Source organism: Lolium rigidum, chromosome 7, assembly GCF_022539505.1.
Source record: "Lolium rigidum isolate FL_2022 chromosome 7, APGP_CSIRO_Lrig_0.1, whole genome shotgun sequence".
NCBI lineage: Eukaryota > Viridiplantae > Streptophyta > Magnoliopsida > Poales > Poaceae > Lolium > Lolium rigidum.
Window position 1 is genome coordinate 331,884,844 of NC_061514.1, and position 12,886 is coordinate 331,897,729.

The following is a 12,886-nucleotide window of genomic DNA, read 5'->3' on the forward strand; positions in this document are numbered from 1 at the left end:
TCAATTTAGACTTGACACAAAGGTAAATTCTCTAGATATGCAACTATGTGAATTTACCTATATGACAAGATCAACTACTAGGCAATATATAGCAAGACAATATATAGGGGAGCTAATAAGGATAGAGGTAACCAAGAGTGGAGTACGCGGAGACACAAAGATGATTCCCGTAGCTCCTTCCTTTTGACAGGAAGTACGTCTATGTTTGGAGGAGTATGGTCGCTACGAAAGCCAGACCAACGCCACGAAGGCTTCACTCAGGTCTCCTGTGAGCAACGCCACGAAGGACTAGCCGACTTCCACTAAGGGATTTCCTCGAGGCGGAAATCGGGCCTTTACAAGGTTCTTGGGGCACACATCCACAACCGAATTGGAGTCTCCCAATATCTGTAACAACACAACAACAAGAACAAATCAACCACAAACAACTAGGGTTTCCAAAAGAGGAACACTAGAAAAGGGGCCCTCAAACATATGAGGGGGAAATGCAAATCGCTTCGGTGAAGATGTAGATCGCGGTCTTCTCCTTCGATTCTCCAAAGATCAAGAGCTTTGGATGGTTGGACGGGGAGATCTTGTGATTCTTGTGATTCTTAAGGTGGCTCTAATGGTGGATGAACTTGGCAGGAAATGAGCAGCTTGAGGTAGAGGAAGAAGGGGGGCATATATACCCCCCTCAAAAAACGAGCCGTTGGAGGATATTTGGCGGCGGATTATCCGACCTAAGTAAGGGCCGAATTATCCGGCCACCTCGGATTATCCGGCCACCTCGGATTATCCGGCCTTATAGAAATATCCGGCCTGGATCCAGGGGTATACTGAGAGACTCGTCGAAAAGTCCTTAACCGTTTTTCAGGGCCCGAATATTTTGCAAATATCCGGCCCCGGATTATCCGGCCTGTGATTATTTTCTTCTTCCTTTTATCTTGTTTTTCCACACAGTTTCAACCACATATATGTTCTGCACTATCTCAACACACATTAGTGTATCACATATATTGTCATCAAACATTCAAAATTTATAAACCGAGAGATGTTCTTTCAGGCCTTGGCGATCCTTCTTGCAGCTGAAGATGCTCGAGCAGGAACTCTCCTTCCTATACACGTTAACCTAGAAGCCGTCATCAGCAGGCGTCGTCGACCCTAAGCTCAGCCTTACTGGCAGAGGTGAGGACTTGATGAAGCCGACGTGCTCGGCCCTCCACTGGAGCTGCACCCTGTGCTCGCAGCGCTCGCCCATGTACAAGGCCACTTTCACCGGCGGGCTATTGTTCTCCAGCTTGTACTTTCCTGATAGGAGCTGCTCCATGTAGGGCGGCACAACGAGGGCACGAAGGTGCTGGCTCTCTAGCTGCACGAACAACGTAGGCAACCGCTGCATGGGACCGTGCCCTAGGTTAGCAGGACGCCCGACGTGAGCCCTAGGCTCGGTGAGCTGCCGGTGGGCTTCCATGAACCCTTCATTGGAGTCCCGAAGCTGCACTCGGACAACATTGTCCCGTGCCTCCCCTATGGGCCCTTCCAGGAAGGTTTTCAAGAAGATCCAGTTCCGCAAATGCAATGAAAATGACAAGAGTGAGCGACACATGCCCTTCATAAGCTCAAGATCATCATGCCATTCACACGCTCAAGATCATCATGTCATTCTTAAGCTCAAAATCATCATGCCCTTCATAAGCTCAAGATCGTCATGGCAATGGTAATCTCAAGATAATCATGCCCTTCATAAGCTCAAGATCGCCCGCGACGACATCAACCAGTACCCCTGCGTCGGCACCGGCGAGCACCCCAGCGACGGCGATGGCATCGGTGTCAGCGTCTGCGTCACCGACATATCTCAACGAACTTGTTGTGCTTGATGGGCCAGCGACAACTCAATATGCGTCGTCGATGTCGCCAAACCCTTCTAGCTATGTTCAATTCGCACCTCGGTCTGTACGATTGCGGCTACTTTGATCGCGTTGATTATAACGGCTAATCTGATTGCGACGACTATGGCGGGAACAAATATTGCCGGATTTTTTTTGTATTATTTTTAAAAAATCGCCAGTATTTTGGATAAGGTGCCCGCGGGTATTTTTTGTTTTGAAAACGAGAAAAAATAAGGGAGTGTCTAGAGATCAGTTGCCTGAGACTTAATAAATCTCAGTCGCTGACTACCTTACTAAACCGTGTTGTGTTCGTATTTTTCACTAAAAAATAATAATCTATACAACCATTTAAGATATAAGAAAAATCTTAGTAGCAGTTTACGTGTAACCGGAAAAGACTCAGTTACAACTCACATGTAAATGGAAATTCTTAGTTGTGATGCATGCGTAACCGGAAAAATCTCAGTTCCAACCCACATGTATGTAAAAATTCTTAGCTGCAATATATGCGTAACTAGAAAAATCTCAGTTGCAACGCTTATGCAATTGGAAAAAATATCAGCTGCAACCCCACATATAAGTGGAAATTCTTAGTCGCGACACATGGGTAACTAGAAAAATCTCAATTGCAACATACATGTATGTGGAAATTTTTAGTTGCAACATATGCACAACTGGAAAAATCTCAGTTGCATCGCTCATGCAATTGAAAAAAAGCACTTACAACCCACATGTAACCGAAAAAATCTCAGTTGCAACCCACATAAACAGTAAATATATCGTTTGCAACACACACGACTGGAATGCGCGGTAAGAGAGAAATATGCCTTAGGAACCGTCACCATGAGCCCACTCCACAAAGCCCACTCCGCGAGGCCCGCAAAAAAACAAGTCAACCCGCTTACGCATCGGGCCAACAATAATACAAACACACACAAACAGCCTAAAAGTCAGAGCACGAATCTACAAACATAAAATTCGAATCTTCAAATTCGATTTAAACTTATTAAGTATAAGATGCCTGATTTCCAACAAATCCGAAAAAATAAACCTGGCCTGAACGGATCATCCAGTCAAGTCAAAATGCTGTTTCTCTCCCCTCATCAATACCAGCCTAAGCTGCAAACCTAGAAAAGGCTACATAGCTGTCCCATCGACGGGCGGCGTTTGCAGAGAGTGCACAGCATTTTCGCACCGGAGTGAGATCATGTGACATGCACCTTTTGCATGTCACCGTGTGACATGCGGTCTAAATTCAAATTTAAATATTGCGAAAAAATCTGAAAAAAACATGCATGTTCACATCACATATCAAGACAATCCCTAAAATTTTCAGATCAAAATTCGAAACATACATCGAGAAACAAAAAAGAGAAATCTCTCATGTTCCCGAATTCAAATATGAGTTTCTCTGTAGACTATTCACATCTGAGTTTCTCTTTTTTGTTTCTCGATTTATATTTCGAATTTTAATCTGAAATTTTTAGAGATTATCTTAATATGTGCTGTAAACATGCATGATTTTTTTCAAATTTTTTCGCAATGTTTAAATTTGGCTTTAGGCCGCATGTTACACGGTGACATGCAAAAGGTGCATGTCACCTGATCTCACTCCTTTCGCACCGCCCATCATCCCATCCATCTTCCTCCTCAGTCCTCACACAGCTTTGCCAATAATTCACATCAGGATTTCGTCTCCCTTGCCCAAGGGCACGGCTCATTGCTTTGCTCGTCTTCCTGCGCAGAGACGCCGGGAACGCCGTCGCGTCGGAAGTCGCCGCCGCCCTTGCTCGACCGTGCTCCAGAGAAAATCCTCTAGACTCAGTCTTTCCGTTCTTTCTTTTAAGCCAACAGATCGAAGCAGTTCTTTCTTGCGCCGAATCCGTCGCCCAATCTGCATTTCGCACGCCGCGCGTACGTACTGAAAAGAGGCTGATGTTTGATTCTTCTTTTTTTTCGATAAAGATTTGCTTCTTCTTTTGCCCCCCTTTACCAGCGATCGAGCGGTCAGCATGCCAGACAGCAGCGGCGCGACCGTTTTCGATGACCTGCCGGAGTGGCTCGTCGTCGACGAGATCCTCTTCCGGTTGCCGCCAAAGGACGTACTTCGCTGCCGCGCCGTCCGCAGGTCGTGGCGCAGCGGCACTTCCACCGACAAGTTCATCGTCGACCACCACCGCCGCCAGCCCTCGCTCCCCATCATCGAGCACCGGAAGGGCATCTGCCACCTCCCCGTCCTCAGTGGCGCTGCTGCCGGTGTCTCCACTGATAAAAAGATACGGCTCTTCATCCGGTACACCCCTGCTACCATAGTCGACGTTATACACCACGGCGCTTGTGACGGCCTCCTCATCCTGTCGGAGCAAGATGATTTCTACATCTGCAACCCGACCACCCGCAGGTGTGCTTCTCTGCCACATCCTCCACTACGACCAGGCCTCAGCTCGGTCACCGTAGTCGCCTTCTACCGGCACCACGCATCTGGAGAACACCGGGTTCTCTGGGTGGTCATGAGCCACGCCAGAGTTGAATATGAATCGCCTGATTACTTCGTCCTCACGGTGGGATCAGACCAGCCAAGACTCATCCAGTGGCCGATAGCTTCTCCTGCCGCTGAGTCCTCCACTTGCCCGCCGGTGCATCATCGTGGTAGCCTGCACTGGCCAATGGGCCTCAGCATTACCGTATTTGACACCGTAGCCGAGACATTCCGCCAGATGAGCCGTCCGGCGCAGCTGGGCGACATGGTGTCATTGCTCGACATGGGTGACGCCCTTGCTTTGTCAAGCACCACACTTGAATGCGTCACCCTAGATGTCTGGGTGTTGCAGGACTATGACGCCGAGACTTGGGGCTTCCAGTACCGGATTAACTTGCGAGCTATTGTGGCAGCGCCGCCGCTTGATTTGCAAGTGAAATATGTCCCGAGGATGGTTGCAATCAACGAGCGCGAGCTGTTGATCCAGGTGGGTTGGCGTCTGCTGCATTGTGGCATAGATGGTACGTTTCTAGGAAATGTTGAAATCGAAGAGCATGAGAACTACCTGACGCTTACTAAGCATCGCCTCCAAGAGAGCATGATTTCGCTTCCGTTGTTTGAGAGGCAAGAAGAAGAAGAGGCTGTGAACAATGTGCCTCCATTCCTCATAGTGTTGTAAGATGCCCTGCTCCATCTTATTGTCTTGGACTCCCTCAGTTTGGTGTGCCATCAATTGGAGCAGCTATCTAATCCCGTAGTATGAGCCATGTCTTTTGTTCTTAGTTTCTAGTACTACTAGTAGAACTGAACAATTTGGATGTCAGAAGTACCACTTCTCCCATCATCATTTCGTGCTTGTTATGCTATCATGTGGATCATGTTCTTGTTTTTGAACAATGGATTATCTACGTTATTGAACTGTTCTACTCTTCTCCCCTGTTTCATTTCAGTTTGCATTATTAAAAATCACGATATTTGTTCCTTCCTTCAAGAGAAGTCCTTCACGACATTATTAAAAATCATTTCAGTTTGCAGCTTAATATTTTGATCTATCATGTTCTGTACACACTTTGGTCTTATTGCTTCTGGGACCTGGTCTCTCCTGCTCTTTGTGGAGATGTTTTTGCTCAGGCAGGCATATCTGGGAAGCTGGCTGTGATTTGATGATCAGCGTAGTTTTGCGTCTGATTGTTACCACATCGGAAAGTAATTTGAGCAGTGCCACTGTTTTTTTGTCTGGTTGGTGCTACTTCAATTCAATGCAGCTATTGTTACCAAAATATGGCAAGTAATTTGTTTCATGGGACTTTCACCATTTCAGAGAAGTGCTTGGCTGATGGTATTTTGTCCAGGATTTTTTTTTGTTTTGCTACGACTAAGTTACAATATGACTATCTTATTAACAATGTTGCAGTCTGCTGGAAGGCTGGTACTAATCTGGTTAGGCTGATGTTAGCTAGTTTTACTTACGGCTGGTGCTTCATGTCTCTCTTTTGCTTTTCTTGTTTATGGCTTTACTGAACTCGCCAACACAACACCGCATGCCATCCGGAGATCAACAGGGTTCCATGCATATAGGACCAGAACATAACACAATGCATCTGAGGCTCTCAGCTGCATAGGAAGAACATTCCAAGGATTTGACAACCACACACAACACATCATCCATTCCACTAGGACTCTACCCTGCAGGATTTAATTGCTAGGAAAAAAGCTAGATAACTGGATGTTATATCCAGTTGTCCCTAAACTCATCCAGTTCTTGCTTGGCGAGCTCCCTCATAAACTTTTGGCCACGTAGATCTGGTAGAAATACCATGAAGTTTATAGGTGTAGTATTAGGGCCATATACAAAAGAACAGCTGTTTAACTAAATAATGACAGATATCAAGCAGATTATATGCCCTCTAAACATATTTGGCTTTTCAGGAACAAGACAATATGCATCTTACATCTCAGTATGCAGCAAACGAACATATAAAACTGGTACTGTGACAGACAATATTGCAAGTTAATATGAAATAGCATGTGAAGAGAAGGTATCACTTACTAGCATTCCCACTCTGACATACATAAAATATTTTCAAGGGGTACAACATTTGCCCTGAACATATGTGCCAATGTATGGACTCTCGCTTCATCATTTGAGCATTGATCTTCACCATTTGAAGGTCTTTGCAAGTAAACGATCTTCCCATTGGTTTGACACTTGTTTCCAATTAATGTGTTCCTGGTGTTGAATTTCTTTTGCACATCAACAGAACTGTAAGCCTAAGCTAACATACAAAAAACTAAGAATATAAAGTCAAGAACCAAGTAGCATAAACCAAATATGTAAATACACATACCAATTTAAGTTGGAAAAAGCCTCTCTATATCAGGGGAATGCTGCATCAAGAAAATTAATGCATCAAAATCAGCAGCTATACATCATTAGGGACATGACAGAGCGGCCCGCTCGGGTCGTCCCCCTCCTGGGCGACCTAGGGCGGAAACCCTAGCCGCCGCCGCCGCCGCCGTCCTCCCCTCCTCCTCCCGCCCTCCTCGTCGTCCCCGGAGGTCGTCGCCGGCGAAGCCGGCGCGGGCCGGTGATGGGGGCGGCGGGGCTCCTCGCATGATCCCTCCGTGCGGCGGAAGGAGGCTAGCCTCCGCACGGGGGGGATGGCCCCGGACCGTGGAGGGTGGTGGCGGCGCGGCCCCGCCGGGAGGCCGGTGATGGTGGCGGCGGCATGGCCTTGATCCGGGGGCGCAGCTCTCCTCTTCCTCGTCGCGACCTTCGGCGGCCGGTGATGGGGGCGGCGTAAACCCGGAACCCGGCGGCGCGATTCTCTCCTTCCGTCCTAGCCTCGGCATCGCCGAGCCAGCGGTGATGGAGACGGATCTCGCACTGCTCCTCCTCATGGTTTGGGACCACGGCACCAAGGGCGGCGGCCCCGGATGGCGGTGGCGCCGTCGACCTCGGTGGCAGGTGGTGGGCGTGGTCCTAGGGTCTCTCTTGCGTGAAGAGGAAGACCTACCGGAGGCCCGGACTCGTGATCTAGCCGGAGTGTTGAGTTCCGGAAGGCTCCGCCGGCGAATGTAACGGTGCTTTGTGCCCGGAGTTTGCTCGGATCGGTGGTATTCGGTCGTGCGCACCCATGCTTTTATTCCGACCGTTTGGTCCGGAGGGAGCGGCGTGAAGCTCTTTTTCCGTGTTGACATCAAGTGACTATGGATCCATGATGAAAGTCGGAAGAAGAGAAGTACATGAAGGCCGGAGGGAGGACTAGCTAAGGGAGGTTCAAGTCTTCGCGCTGTTGAGGGACTTGCTTGGTGTTCCGGGCCTCACAACAGCGGTATGATAGTGGGGGCGACAACATATGTGAAGTTCGGAGTCCTACCTTTCGGGGTGAAATCCCAAGGTCCGGCCTTAACTCGGTTGTGCCTGGCAATGACCTTGTTGGAGGCATTGTTTTGAGAGTGGGGACTATCTTCGGGGTGAAAACCTAAGATCGTTGATCGGGCGACGACGGTGTTAGAGCACCTGTTCCCTTCTTGGAGGCGTCGTTTTTGGAGAGTCCGTACTTCGGGTGTTGTCTTGGCGGTGGATGTATTGTTGTTGTTAGGCCCGAGATACTCGTAGCGGGACTTTTATTTCTTAGTTTTCTTTTCCTTTTTTTGGCTGTGTGCATCCGTAGTGCCATTAGGGTGGTGCGTTGTTGCAGAGGCTGGGTGTAATTGATATCTTTTTGATATTAATATATTCCCTTTATCGAAAAATTAGGGACATGGTCTCCAGGTTGCTAAAATTTGGATACATTTTCAACTCCCTACTCAGAACCACATTCATATTGCAGATAAAAGAGTACCACCTCTTTCCCGAAGTTTAAGGCTTATATTAGTTTGATTAAGTTTTTACCAAAACACATTAACATGTAAAATAGAAAATTAATACCATTAGATAGATAATGAAATTTATTTTCATATTGTATCTACAAATTTCATATTGGTTGATAGATTCTTCTAAAAGATTGGTCAAAGTTTACTTGGTTTGACTTTAAAAAAAGCCATAAGCTTTGGGATGGAGGTAGTATTCAGCAAATAATGGTAATAGCTGGAATCAACTTCACATTGTATACATGAAGTTTATTCAAGGCAAAACACCTATTGGTACAAAATGGTTCATTATTATTTTCTAGTAAATGAGCTCACTCTGCCCTTAGACACTTATTAGGGCCTATTTGATTAAAAAAAATTCATAGAAAATTTGTAGGATTAAATCCTATAGGAAATGTTACTATAATTTTTATTTAATTTGTAGGATTAATTTTCATAGGATTATTTTCTAAGAATCATTTACACTAGATTTCATAGGACAAGCTAAACTGCGAATGCTATGCAGATTTTGAAATCAAGCTGCCATTTTCCCGTAGAGCGTTCAGTGTGTAATAACCATACCAGTTTATAGCCTTCCTCATCCTCGACCAACATTTAAGAACTAAACTAAATACTGATACTCACTCCATTTCGAACTATAAGATGCTTTAGCTTTGTCCTAAGTTAGGTTTCCTTCAGTTTGATTTAATTTATCAGAAAAAATGTACATAGCTCATAATTTAGCTAAACAATGTATTGTTCATGCAAATTGCACAGAACGACTACTTTATGACGTTAAATGATTGAAATTTGGACTAATCGAATGTTAAATCAAGATCCGAGATAAATGACCTATTCTGACTATGTACTACGAAACAACCAAATGGTATATGGATCCCGATCCAAATTAATTCGGTCATCCAGATAGTTGAGAAAATACATGTTGTAAGTACATACAGATGTCTACCCGCAAAAAAAAAGTACTCCCAAAATAGAAATAAAAACTAGCAAATGGACCCTACTGTTGTATTATCAAATGTTGTTTAATAAATTTTGTCATTATTTTCGGGGTAATGTAACATGTGAGATTTCATTCATGTATATTCATTAGTTTGTTGCCAAGCAAGAGTGTGCGTCTATGCTATACTTTGTGTTTATCCAACTTAAGAACTGACGGACGCATTGTCGTCAGAATCAGAATGACGGCCATTTTCTTCCAAAACAACGCAGCTAAATCTGCAAGACGCAAAAGGTAATTATAACTCACCGAAAGGCAGGCTGGCCAACTTGGGAGCAACAGGGTTCTATGCATAAAGGACAGGAACATAACACATCGCATCTCAGGCTCCCAGCTGCATGACCCTGAAAACATTCAAGCGAGGAGTATCCATGTATCTTCATACCACACGTACTGCTAGCTAATAGCCTCAACTCATCCCACTAATATTCTAGGAAGAACATAAAAACAATTTGATAGTCACACACAGTACAATCATCCATGTTACTAAATAAGGGCTTCAAAAGATTCGTCGAAGCTTTGAAAGCACCGTCTTGCTTCGTGGAGATCATGGTTTGTTACTAGGCCTTGCTAACTTGCTAACTGCAAAAAATAAGCAATGCTACATCCAGTTGTCCGACCCATAGTCAATGAGTTCTTGCTTGGCGAGATCCCTCATAAACTTCTGGCCACGGAGATCTGGTAGAAATATCACGAAGTGGGTGAGTGTGTAGATTAGGACCATGTACTTAAAAACAGAATACACTTCTCATTCAACAGAATAGCGACAATATATATCAAGCTCATTAAACATATTATTTAGCTTTTCATGAACAAGGCAATGTGCATCTTACATCTCAGTAAGTCATATAGGAACATTAAACCAGTAATGTAATACTGATATTGCAAGTAAATACAAAATGGTATATGAAGAGAAGGCATGACTCACAAGCATTCCCACTCCGGCGGACATAAATCTTCTCAAGGGGTACACCATTTGCCCTGAACAGATGTGCCAACGTATGGACTCTAGCATCATCCTTTGAGCATTTGATCTTCACCATTCGAAGGTGTTTGCAAGTAAACGATCTTCCCAATGGTTTTATACCGGTTTTCAATACCTTCCTAGTGTTGAAGTTCTTTTGCAGATCACAAAATTGTTATTAGGCATCTGCTCAGATACTAAAAACTAAGAAAGTAATATCAAGAATCAAGTAGCATACACCATGTATGTACACATACCAGTTTAAGTTGGAGGAAAAGCCTCTCTATATTAGGTGAATGCTGCAGCAAGAAAATTAATGCATCGAAATCAGCAACCATGCACCATTCACCAAGGGACAGGGTCTTCAGGTTGCTAAAAGTTGGAGACCTTTCCAACTCTCTTCTCAGAACAACCTTCATATTGCACACAAAGGAGCATTTAGCAAAAAATGGCAGTAACTCGAATAACTTTAGACTGTACAAACTGCATATCAGCGTTTTATTCAATAGAAAGAATAAAACAAACATAACCATCCCAAAAAACAAAATGGAAAACAAGATATAGTGATGTATTATTATAGTTTTAGCACTTATTGGTACAGTATGAACCATCTATCTTCTGAAGCAAGTATCTATTGAAGGGACATTACCCCTATACACTCTTGACCAAATATAGTTAATCTTTTTTTGACAACTTTAAATAAGGAACCCAACACTGTACAAAAGGACCAGCTGAAAAGATACACAATTTACGGCAACAAAACAGGACAAACAATCCTTTGAGAACATAAATCGTGAATAATGCTCCCCCAAAGCTACACCCTTTCATATCTAAACGATTCACCCACTACATTTTGATGATTTAACAAACTAGTACTTTTATTTATTTGAACTTCTGTAACCAGGCGTTAACAGTGTCTACTATATGTGCTCATTGGACATGTGTGTACTGTTCGAGGGAACATAACACTGCTTTGGGATATATCCCCACTAATTGTTTTCCCTCTAGATTGTTATCGCTTCGTCAAATGCCGAGGAACAAGTACCTGAGAGAGAGAGAAGGAGAAAGAGATGAGCAAAATATGGTGATAGTTTTACCTCTCCAGCATCTGACAATAATTCCAAACTCGTAGCAGTTGAAAGGCTTTCAAGAATATGACGACCACCTAGAATCTTACTATCACTGCCACCACTGTTTTCACCATAGTTATTGCCTTTACTTGGAATCTGGCCTATACCTTTGTAGCCATACTTTGCATCATTTGCAATCTCATTGTATTCATACGTGTTCTCATCACTATCAATATCACTGCCATAACCATAATTGTCCTTGGAACCACCATGCTGGTATGCCTTTTTAGGGAAACTGTGTTCATATCCGACCTTATAATTCTTAGACTTATCATAGCCATCTTCCCCATCAGTGTTTTCTTCAACATCATCACAACTGTTGTTCCCAAAATCATCATCACTCATGTCATTATCTGAGTCATCGTCGTCGTCATCAGTAGTTTCATCGCAATCATTATCACTGATCTGCTCAAAATCATCACTCAAGAAAGAGTGGTCAAGTACGATAGTGCCAGTGACCAGCGACCCAAAGTTCTGAAATGACGGAACTCGGACAGAAGGAGTGACAAGGCGCAGCAGTACGAGGTTTGGAGCGGTGACAGAGAAGTCCAAATTGAAGGTGCATTTGACCATGATTAAAGTCTTCAAGGAGGCAGACACAATCTCATGGCTCGTGAACAGGCAGTCCTTGAGATCCAGTTCTTCCAAAGATGTGCAGCAAGAAGAAAGCTGCTGGAGGATCCTGCCGTCGAGCCTGGCATACGATAACTTCAGGACCTTGAGGTGGCCAGAGACGAAGGGCACGCGGTCCAGCAGCGCGATGTCCTTGCGATGCCCAGCAAGATGAACAACCCGCGCACTGCGGTTGATAGCAGTCCTGATCCACATGTCGGAATCGTTCTCGTCGTATCCCGCATCCTCGTCGCTCGAACGGAGGAGGAGCGTGTCCACGGCCGCAGACACATCGCGGAGGTGGAAAAGGCGGTGGACGAAGTCGCGGAACTCCTCCGGCGGGTCGTCTTCGCGGCCGGAGTAGCGCACACGGAGGTCGACGCAGGGCGCGGATGCCCACAGGTGGCGCCACCGGCACGCGAGCACGCAGGTGCGCACCACCTCCCACGCCTTCAGGAACGACATGATATGGTGCAGGAGCGCGTCCGGGAGGGCGCTCAGGCGGTCGGCCGCGGAGGCACCTCGGCGCCGGGAGCGGGACTTCTCGCCAGCGCGGTGGTGCGGCTCCGAGCGGTGGGTGATTGTAGGGTGCATTTCGTCGAGCAGATGACCTGCATACGAGTTTAGGGACTCCCAGTGAAAAGATTTATGCAGGAAAATCGGTGGAGGAAGATGCAGATGGAGAGCGAAATGAAAATCCGTGGAGGAAGAAGCGGGAACTTACAGAGTGATTCGCGGAAATCGTGTGGAGTTCTTGCCGCTTTTGGAATCCGAAATTGGGGGTTGGAGGCGACCACTTGAATCTCGCCTTCTAGCCTTCTAGGTAACGCTATAATAGGGCGGCGTTATTTGGGTTCCAGTGGGCCTATGGGCATTCCGACGCGTTTGTTACCCTGCATTGGCCCATTTAGCTAATCCAGACTACTGCGTCTAAGCGATAGCCGAATTCTGTTTGCC

The 12,886-nt window shown here is 45.5% G+C and overlaps 2 protein-coding genes across 2 annotated transcripts; one reads left to right on the forward strand and one right to left on the reverse strand.

Annotated features, from left to right (window-relative positions):
• The first annotated feature begins 3,883 nt into the window (after positions 1-3,883).
• Positions 3,884-5,029, forward strand: LOC124673439 (F-box/LRR-repeat protein At2g43260-like). Its single transcript, XM_047209517.1, has one exon. The coding sequence runs from the start codon at positions 3,884-3,886 to the stop codon at positions 5,027-5,029; it is 1,146 nt and encodes a 381-aa protein (XP_047065473.1).
• A 1,050-nt stretch (positions 5,030-6,079) lies between these two features.
• On the reverse strand, positions 6,080-12,523 carry LOC124673440. The gene is made up of 4 exons (XM_047209519.1): positions 11,285-12,523; positions 10,445-10,600; positions 10,152-10,341; positions 6,080-6,153 (listed from the first exon to the last, which is right to left on the reverse strand). Exons 1-4 carry the CDS (start codon positions 12,521-12,523, stop codon positions 6,080-6,082), a joined length of 1,659 nt encoding a protein of 552 aa, XP_047065475.1.
• Positions 12,524-12,886: the final 363 nt, after the last annotated feature.